At 45.1% G+C, this 10556-nt stretch overlaps 1 protein-coding gene across 1 annotated transcript in view; it reads right to left on the bottom strand.

Annotated features, from left to right (window-relative positions):
* Positions 1 to 1819: 1819 nt before the first annotated feature.
* CIB22 (LYR family of Fe/S cluster biogenesis protein) overlaps positions 1820 to 10556 on the bottom strand; it is a 100626-nt gene continuing 91889 nt past the window's right edge. Inside the window, exons 4-5 of the mRNA XM_086487775.1 lie at positions 2343 to 2398; positions 1820 to 2203 (exon numbers count right to left, since the gene is read on the bottom strand). Coding sequence (XP_086343901.1) covers positions 2159 to 2203; positions 2343 to 2398 — 101 coding nt within the window. The 3' untranslated portion in view covers positions 1820 to 2158. The remainder of the gene's footprint in view (positions 2204 to 2342; positions 2399 to 10556) is intronic.

Here is a 10556-nt window from a genome sequence, read left to right as displayed (position 1 = left end):
TGTAGAAGTTTATCTATGCTCTAACACTAATGAGTCTATAGATGCAATCACTTTAGAATAATAAAAAATCAAGCTAATGTTCAATATGGTCCTGGGCATGGTGTTTGTATATGAACGATTTGATGCTCATGGCAGAGCTTTTGCAAGATTCTTATTTTATTATTAAATAACTAGTGAGTATTGCTATAAAGAGTTTTGTGAAGGCTTGTTGAAATAAGTGAGACTACTCTTGGAAATTATTATTTTTCAAGAATGCCTCGCAAAGCATTTTTGCTTTTGGAACCCTTTTTGTGGTCCTATTCAAGAAACGTATCATAAATCACATTAAAAACATTCATCAATTTTGACATTTGAACAAAAAATCATTTGCTTTCTTTATCCACTACTCTTCTAAAACACACACGCATCACAAATACATGCATGTACGTGAAGTATAGAAGTGTGTACGTGAATGCTTTGATGATAAGTATGCATGCTCTAAAATAAAAACAACGTTGTAAATTTCTTTCGATAAATTCCGCTTAAATTTTTCATAACTCAACACTCCATTGAAATTTGTCACAATGGTTTCTCTATGCAGCAAGCTATATGATTGAATTGGGTTCTTATCGCGCAAAATCAATGAGAGAAGATCCTTGCTTTATGCCCTGAGGGAATGACAAAGGGTTATAGTAGCGAGTGTAAGGAAGGGGGGTTATACAAAGGAGAAGAGGTGCATTCTACCATGAACACTCCCATATATAGAGTTCAAATGGGGTAATTGATGAACGCAACTGACGTCCCTTATTAATGTTGAATCCCTTAGAGCTTATGCCACATAAAATTTGTTTATGCCACACAAAGATCAAGTAAGGTTCAAACTTTATTGCACACATATGTTTAGATGATATGCATACATGATATACATTCATACATAATTAAATTACCATAAAACTCTAAAATTCTAGAGAGGGACTTGATGATCTAGCTTGTTAATGAAGGTGTCTCCGCGTGTCTTAGGTACATAATATCAGAACCATTTTATGTGATAGCTGATAATATGTTTGGATGCCTACACTCCATTATTAGATTGCATTATTCTTCCCATCGTTAGTACCGAAGCCATATTTTAATAGCCCCAAAACTTCCACAAGACTACCCTGCATTCTCTCCGATGTTAACTATTACAATTGTTGTGGACATACAACTCCATTATAAGCCAGTTTTTAATTTTCTTTGCAATCATTCTAGGCTTAATGTCATGTAAGACTTTGGGATTGATTATGATGAGACTTTCATCTGTGTAGCTAAGAAGGCTGCCATTCATGCTATTATTGTAAAGTATTCATCCCAAAAGTGACCAACACAAGTGCTCTCTAAATACACACACATGCTCTTTGGTTATAGCACCCCTCCAGAAGAAATATCCCATCTGTGGCTATAAGAAGATGCCAATAAATGTTAATGTAAGGCACATGCACGTGTGTATGAGCTTTCCGGCATGCCAATGGCAAGGCCTCGGTGTTTATTTAGCTTTGGAGATAAGGTAATCGTGCTTTAAAGTGCTAGGTGGGCAATTTTGTAATTTCCTTTTCCAAAGGAAACATGCTCTCACATCTCAATTTATTCCTCAATGCTTTAACATTTGAAAGACTTCACTACAATTTGGTTGATAGATATTCACACCCTTTGAGCTCTCTCTAAAACTGACATGCCATTTATAGAATGGAATTCTACTCAACTCTATAGTTTCCCTTAACATTCTTCTTACATACATGTAAAAAAGATTCCCTTTTTTAAGGTAGCTATCAATACAATGCCGTTGCACAAACATGTGTCATCATAGAAAGGAGGAGCTCTTAAAACTGAATCAGAGGGTGCATTTAATGGATTTTAAAAAAAAATAAGCGGGAAGAATTCCGCAAAATCAAACAGACCATTAAAAGGGGCAAATCAATCAGGAAAATTGTTGAAGAAACTTGCTTGTACAACTAGAACCAATCCAAAAAGAAAACACAAACTGGTCAAAGGACACTGATCAACACGGCATCTCAAGGGGTTCAAATTTATTCGAAGATGACCAAGAATCCAGAAGTTGATTCGTGACATGACCTACAGATGCGCTTAAGAAGCTTCAATTTTCCAAGGGTGTGGTTCAACAGCTTCAGCTAGTCATATGTCATACGTCATATGTCTCGCGCCCGAAGTCGAATACAATTTCAACCTGAATTATTCATGAAACAAAGTTACAACCAGAAACACCAACAAAGCAAAAAGAAAGGAAACAGAAACATGTGCTGTAGGTAGCTAGCTGATGACTGGCCAAATTTGCACTGACAACATCTGGAATAAAATTTGCATACCTCTTCCGGAATAGGTGGATTTCTTTCCCACTTTGTGCCACCAACTGCCCAAGGAACTGCAAATACCATGTAAAAAATCTCTCTCTCTCTCTCTCTCTCTCTCATCATGTTACCAAAACAAATGTAGATGGTCAAATGACCAATAACAACACTTTATGTACAAAGGCTAGAAGTCCAATATTGGACATAAACCTGACAAGTGAATGATTGGCAAAGCCGTCATGATATAGAATCAAGCAATTCTCTAAGCAACGGATGTTGCCGCCAAGATGGCATCCTTCCAGACTCGTCCATTTGGCACAGAAATGACCCCAGCTGGGGTGAGCGAAGAAACATTCCAAAGCAAAATTCCTCTCAACCTGTATACATGCTGTTGAACACCACTTGCACCATTCCTCAAGGTCTAATTATGCCAAAAACCCTGTAGCGAAGCATATCAAAAAGCAGCTGAAATGCTTTTCCAAAAACCCAGTCACGAGGAGAAAAAGATTCCCCAACAACATGAAACCGACAGATAAAACAAAGGCCCATATTTTCTTGGCAAGAGGGCAAGTAATGAAGCAATGTCTATTGTCTTCTCGAAAAGTGGTGCAAAAGAAACACATGCCATTAGAAAGATGACAATGGTGCAAATTCACATATAGCCTCTCTCCAACCACTTAGCATAACAAACAACATGCCTCAACTGTCACCATTGACCTATGAATGGAATGGAGTGAAACTGCTCAAATTCTGATCCCAATAGATAATCCAGCAGAAAACCAAAAGCAACCCAGGAACTAGATCAGGTGACCCAGAGGAATTCACCACCACTGACACTTTTGATACAGTGCCGAGAGCCAGAATTATACGCAAACTACAGGACATGGGTGTGCCTATAGAGCTGATATGGGGGATTTTGGCTTTATACAAGACAGTGATGGGGCAGGTACGCACTATTGAGGGAATGTCTGACATGGTCCACTCCAATATTGGAGTGAAGCAGGGATGCCCCCTATCTCCGGCTCTTTTTGGGATGCATGTGGATGAGAATGTCCCGTCTGGGTTGAGGTGGTCGACTTTCCTCGCACTTGGCGTCACTTTCTTCCTCTGTTGGCTGCTCAGCTGGGCAAAGTCATTTGCCCTCCTAAGATGGACGCAAACACAAACCGTTTTTGTATTCTGTGGGACAGAGATATCCCTACACTAGCAGGTATTTTGATAGATTCTGGGGATGCAGTGGTTGGAAAGCGTCCATTTAAGCTTAAATGGGGCAAATTTGCAAATTCTTGCTTCCGCTGTGGCAAATTTGGTCATATGCAGTCCGAATGTCTGAAACCAAATCTGCAACCACCTCCTTCACCTGTCCCTACTTCTCAACCTCACTCACCTCCGAAATCTTTTATTGGGGTTGAAACCAAAGGTGCTTCAACCTCCTCCCAACAGCTGGGGCGAATAAAGGCAAAGGAAAACAATTACAATTGTCTGCACTTTCTGCTTCTCCAAATATTAAAGACAAAGGAAAAGAACAGGTTTCAACCTCTCAAACTTGGACAGTGCCCAAGAAACCCGCTAAAGCTGCTACAGCCCATATTCCGGCATCGTCTTGTAATTATGTGCCCCCTTTTCAGAAAAAAGTCCCTTGTAATGACAACACTTCTTTGGCTGAAGCTTGGGACAAGGTGGTTCACTCTTACAAGGAAGTTGTTACAAGAGAAGCCTCTTCATCGCAAGGTGCCTTTATTTTTAAACATCCTGAGTCCAGGTCTTGACCCACCTCCTCAAGTACCTACAGCTGGGGAGGATGTGTCGATGGGCATTGGTACTTGAGTTTTCTCCCCTTTTTCCCGTTTCCTTGCCCACTATATATACCATATAGAATGCACAGTTCGTTGAATTGCATCTCCTATAATGTGCGTGGGTTATGCAATCACGATAAGTGGTGGCTTACTTGGCACTATGTACATACATGTAAAGCAGACATTGTCGTTCTTCAAGAGCATAACCAACATCAATTTGCAGGACAGACTTCTTACTTTACGGGCTACTGGATAGCTTATGCAGGATCAGCTGGCTATTTTGGAGTGCTTATACTTGTTTGACATGAACTCTTCCCGACCTTGGTTTTCAACGACCCGCGGCTGGGAGATGGATGGTCACCCAATGTATTGTTAATGGGGAAGTTTTCGAATTTGGAGGATTATAGCTTCTGCAGATAGGGCACGGTTGTGGAGTGCTATCTCCTCTTATTGTTGGCGTTCCAATGCATTTAAATCTCTGTGGGGATTTTAATCATGCACCAAACCTTGCAAATAATACTACTGGGCATTCTCACATGCTTTATATGAAACAGCAATCATGAGATTAATTTATGCTGACATGTAATGGGCTTGATTTGTGGCCCTTTTTGCATGTGACTGATCCAAGATTCACTTTTCAGCATATTGCTCAATCTATGTATCGCGCTCGGCTGGATCGCTGGTATCTTTTTCACATGCAACAATATGATGACTTTGTATGCAAGATGAGGATTGATTATGCTATGTGTCTCTCGGATCATTTTCCCGTATGCTTGAAACTTTGTTTTGGCTCCTTTGATGTCAATGACCGCCTGCCCAAGAAGAGACTTTGGAACATCAATAATGCTTATCTCAAGCATGAGCGTTTTCGCGCTATGATTGTGGATATCATCCCGCCTTTGATCTCCCAGATGTATGTTGATATGGACATAGCCTGGTTCCGCTTTGTTATGCGTGTTCAATGTGTTATCCAGGATTATGGCAGGGATTATTTGTCACAATTAAGGGACCAGGTTAATCAGGCAAAGGATGCTTGTAGCAGATTAATGCACTTGGCTAATCATTCTTCTCTTACTGACACTCAAATGACTGAGTTGTTTTTTGCTCGTGCTATGTTACAGCACAATGATGAGAGGAAATTGGCCAAATGGCAGACTCGAGCTTGTCAATAGGCTTTTGCAGATAAAGGATGTCTTCTAAACAATTCTTCCAGCATTTGCATCACTCCAGGCAGTCTCAAGCTATACGGAGAGTTAAATTGCCGTCATGAGAGTGGACCTCTACTTTATGAGAGCTAGCACTAGCCTACACTCTCATAAAGGCAAGATTTTTGAGGCCCCTAATTTTCCCACGAGAGAAGCTCGCCAAGCACGTCACATGTTTCTATCGCATGTTACTCCCATTCTTTTGATGCGGCAGGCTCAAGACTTGGAAGCTGTTTTCATTGAGTCGGAATTGTATGCCAGCTTGCTTGATTTGGGTCGATGGAGAGCTCCTTGTTGGGATGGTCTCTCTGTGGAATTTTTCTTATCTTTCTGGGATTATTTGAAGTCGCTTGTGTTGTTCATGATGAATACAGCTTGGGAATAACAGGAATTGCCCTCCTCTTGGAAAGAAGGTTTGCTCAAGCTGATACCTAAGCATGCATTGTGTGAAGAATTCTCTCACTGGCGGCCTATTACACTCATGCCTATGGTATATAAATTAATGGCAAAAATGCTTGCTAACCGACTCAAGTGCTTTCTGCATGAAGGCTTGCATCAATCTCAATATAGCTTCATTCCACGACGTCAAATTACTGATAACCTCGCGAATGCATTATTGGTATGGAATATGCAAAATATACTCGATAGGATGTCTTGGTCATGCAGGTCGACATTGAAAAGGCATTTGATACTATTCTTTTGGATTATATTGCCGATACCATGCAACACTTGGGATTTGGGCCTAGGCTATCTCGTGTCGTGCTTTCCTTGTATGCACATAGCACTTCTGCAGGCTTGCTGGATGGATCTCTCACAGAATCTTGGCCTTTGGGGCGGTCGGTAAGGCAGGGCTTCCCTCTGAGTGCTTTGCTTTATGCGATCGCTACTCATCCCTTGTTTATGTATTTGGATTCCTTGACTTCCACTAGTAGGCTACATGGCCTGACTTTACCTTCTGGACGGCAGTTTGCTGGTGAGGCCTATGCGTATGATTCTTTGTTTATGCCTCGCAATCACTATGATGACGTACAGCAAATTATGCATACTCTTCACTTGTTTGGATTGGCAGCAGGCCTCAAAGTTAACTTTTGTAAATCCAAGCTATTGCCTCTGAAAGAGGGTGACTGGCATAAGATATTGTGGCCTGGGGAGATTGTTCCTCCACATGTTCTGGTTCGCCATTTGGGTTATCCGCTGGGTTGGAATGTATCGGCTATGCAGAAACTGGATTGGGTGCTCCAACGTTTGCATCAAGTTAAATTATTGGAAAGTCTCCACGTGGCCACTTCATGTGAGTCTCAGGATTGTCCAATGCATCCTTGTGGCTTATGTGCAGTTTTACTTGCCTTTGTTATCCTGGCCTCGGTTGCGCTTGCAGTCCCTCATGTCCAATATTTTAGAGCATTTTTGGCGGACCTCGTCTAGCAAGAAGGGTCTTCGGCTTCTATCTATGGACAAGTTGGGTTCTCCCAAGCGGCTTGGAGGATTAAATATTTTGGACTTGCGACGTCATCTTTTGGCTCGGAAAGCTATGTTGTTGCCAATTTTGATGGAGCAACAGCAACCCTGGGCTCTCATTTGTGTACGCACATTGGCACCCCATCTTTTGGTCATTGGAAACCGACTTATTGGGATGTTGTTTTTGGGAAGCTTGAAGGACACATTCCTTGATATCCCTTTACTTCTTCTCTCATTGTTGATTGGAAGGTGGTCACTTCGCATTTGGCTTGGAATGGTCGACAATCCTCTGTGGGTAACTCTCTTCGTTTGGAGAGTCTGCATTGGAGCAGGGCCTTCACTTTGACTTTGGTTCAACGGTCTCCTCGCCAAGCGTATTTTCTTTCCCAAAAAGGAATCTATCAGGTGCATCAGGTGGCTGATGACTCAGGTTATGTTCTTTCGTTTGCCGATGTAGTGTCCCGCTTTCGGTTGGATCCTCACTATTCTCCTCTCTGGCGGGAAATTCAAAGGATGCTTGCTGATCACTCACCCATTCCTCCTTTGGATGTGGACTCTCGCTTCTCTGATTGGAATCTGGCTACTACTCGATTGGACTGTATCTCAGCTGGCAATGTCTATGCCATCCTTCAGTTGGATGTATGGAAGGTACATCATGGTAATGAGCTGTGGTCGCTTTCCGAGTCATCCTTGTGGTGGCAACACACATTGTCTCGTATTTGGCAAAGTCATCTATCTTTGAAGGATCGTGTTTTCTTGTGGTGCTGCTTGGTGGGAGCTCTACCTATTGGCAGTGTGTTACATGCTCGGCATATTGGGCCTTCCCGCTGCCCCAGATGCCTTGAAGCTAAGGAGACCGTGCCACACTTATTGTGGCGTTGTCGCCACTCCAGAGCCTTCATACGGCAAGTGTCGACTACTCTTCGGCTGCGTTTTCCTTCCGGCTCGTTTCGCAAACGCTTTTGGCTTTTTGGGGGTGCTGCAATCACCGCAATCTCAGTTTGCGGTGTTCTTCACCTGGGTCAGATTTTGGACCCTATGGGCCATCTGGCACCATAGGAACTCCTTAATGTTTCAAGGCACTTACGTTGACCCCTTTCCCTATTTCAAATCATCTCTTGGTCAAGCGCTGCATTTTGCTTATGACGCTGGAGACATCACTCTTGATACCTACAGGATGTCTTCGACCGTTTCTAGCCTTCGGAGCCTTATAGTGCTCCGCTTTTTGTATCCCTTCCTTTTCGTGGGTTTTCCTCGCTTTGAGGTTTCCCGCTTGTAAATCAAATTTACAACAAAAAAAAATGTGTGTGTGCGTGAAAGGAAGCTTTTTTCTATTACTTTAAGATCCATCAAAACGCCCAAATGATGCTGATCTCGAGGGCAAGTACTATTTTGAGTTACAAAATACGCCCGAAGTCAAAACCTGAAAACTGATTACCACTTTGTTGGTGTGTTTAGCTCGCTGTTGCTCCCTCCCCGCCATTGCTACCGCCCCCCCCCCCCCCCCCTCTCCCGCTGCCAGCCCGCCCGCCCGCCCCCTTTCTCTGCTTCGCATGGCCCTCACCCCGCCTCGCAGCACCCCTTCACCTCCAGCCCCCATCCTCCCAAGTCCCTTCACCCTCGCGCGCTATCTGTGGGCTGTTTTCAGGCTACTAATGGTCTTCATCGACGTCTTCGCCTTCTTATCTTCAGCAGTAGATACAGGATCACAGCCCCTACTTAACCTCAAAGGGCCTCTAATGAAGCCCCCTCATCCGACACTGCGCAGCTGACTCTTCGACTTGCTCTTTCGCTACAAGAGCAAGCGAGCTTGATGACCAAGGTAAAAAGGCTTCAAGCCACCTCAGTCATCTGCAAGATTGTTGGCACACAGCCCACCACAGGTGGGTCCAGGACCTGCTCCAGCCTAGACTATCGCTACCCTCCCGCCCCCTCTCGCGCTGCCAGCCCGTCCGCCCGCCCCCTTTCCCTGCTTCGCATTGCCCTCACCCTGCCTCGCAGCAACCCTTCACCTCCAGCCCCCATCCTCCCGAGTCCCTTCACCCTCGTGCACTATTTGTTGGCTGTTTTCAGCCTACTGGTGGTCTTCGTTGACATCTTCGCCTTCTTTTCTTCAGGAGCAGACACAGGATGGCGGCCCCTGCTTCACATCAAAGGAGCCCCCTCGTCTGACACCGCGGAGTCGACCCTTCGACTTGCTCTTTCGCTAAAAGAGCAAGCGAGCTTGATGGCCAAGGTGGAAAAGCTTCAAGCCACCTCAGTCATCTGCAAGATTGTTGGCACACGGCCCAACACAGGTGAGGTCTAGGACTTGCTCCAGCCCGACTCCTCATTGAAGTGGGTAAGATCATTGATGTGCAAATTCTTGGGTGAGTTTGAGTCTCCAGATATGGCAACCAAAGTGATAAAGATGAGCCCGCTAGGTAATTGGGCGGCTCGAGCTTACCTCAGATAGGGGCACCACGGTTTCGGCCCAACTTAAGATATGCTTGAGGAGGAGGCAAATCTTCCTATCTTCCCAGGCTTGAGGCGGGAGTATCTCCCCTTACTTTTCACAATTGGTTCCATGATTGGAACGGTCTTGGAGACCCTGCGCAGTTCTTGTTTGGGACACACATACACTTCTGAAGGTGGTTTTACTGCCTTGAGTGAGTGGAGGTTGGATCAGATAGAGTGTGGAGTATTCAGGCCTCCCGAACCAGTGTTTCATTTGCATACAGATGGGCCATCTTGCCAAGGCTTGTCTACACACGAGAGCTCGCCAGCCCCACAGCCACATGCCCCTAGGGTTGGCCTATTCGAGTCGAAGGTCCCCCCCTACCAAGGCTTCAGAGATCTCCAGTTCCAACACCTACAGATAGCCAGACCGAGGAGGGATGGCACTAGCTATGGCCACCATCGACAGGGCCACGCACCTGGCCCATTTGGCCATCCCATTGTTCCTCACCAGGATTCGGTTCATACAAGGAACCACTTCGGACCTCTGCAGCAAGAGACCGCCCCAGACCCCTCACCCTCCACCTCTTCTAGGAAGGAGGATCCGACCCAACAGCCCCCCCCCCCCCCCCCCCCCCCCCCCCCCCCCAATTCTGTTTCCCCACCTCACCACAAGTCTCATCCTTGCCAAGATCAGCCCCCCCCTGCTCCTCCTATTGTTGAATCTGAGCGCATTCCTGTTGCACACCGCTCCTTGGGTAGCTCTTTTGTTGCGAGTACGCTGGTTCAGGAGAGGTAGCCCTTCCTTTGACCTCCCCTCTTGGTTGAGACCTCGGTCTCTGGGGTTATTCCAGGGGGACTCCACTTTCGACATCAACAAACGGTGGGACCTCTTTAGCAACACCTTCACACGCTTTCTTGGCCACCCCCATGGTGACTTAGAGGCGGCTTGCATTCCGGTTCATGTCCTATTTCTTGCCGCACGTGGTACACATGCTCTAGACTTTGCACTGGGATACTCTTTTCCACTTTCGGGTCGGGACCAACAGGATTGGACCTTAGATTCGGCACTTGGTTGGCTCCACACTGAGTTTTCCTAAAGCGCGGGGGACCTTGGGATCACTAATTTGGTGCAAACCTTATGGCCTCTGGCCAAGTTCAAATTGACTTTGCTCCATGCCACGGGCTACACATTATTATTCCACATGCGCAATTCTTCCCTTGATATGTATACACTCATGAGGACTCTTAGATAGAGGATGTGGCTCAGAGAACAGCACAATCATCTTGGGCCTCTGTGGGCATGTGATGCAGTCTTGTTTGTCTCGGGGTCGCTC

Source organism: Adiantum capillus-veneris, chromosome 2 (genome assembly GCF_014529385.1).
Source record: "Adiantum capillus-veneris isolate H3 chromosome 2, ASM1452938v2, whole genome shotgun sequence".
Lineage (NCBI taxonomy): Eukaryota > Viridiplantae > Streptophyta > Polypodiopsida > Polypodiales > Pteridaceae > Adiantum > Adiantum capillus-veneris.
Note: the sequence above shows the minus strand (reverse complement) of the source record. Positions and strands in the feature narration are given on the sequence as shown.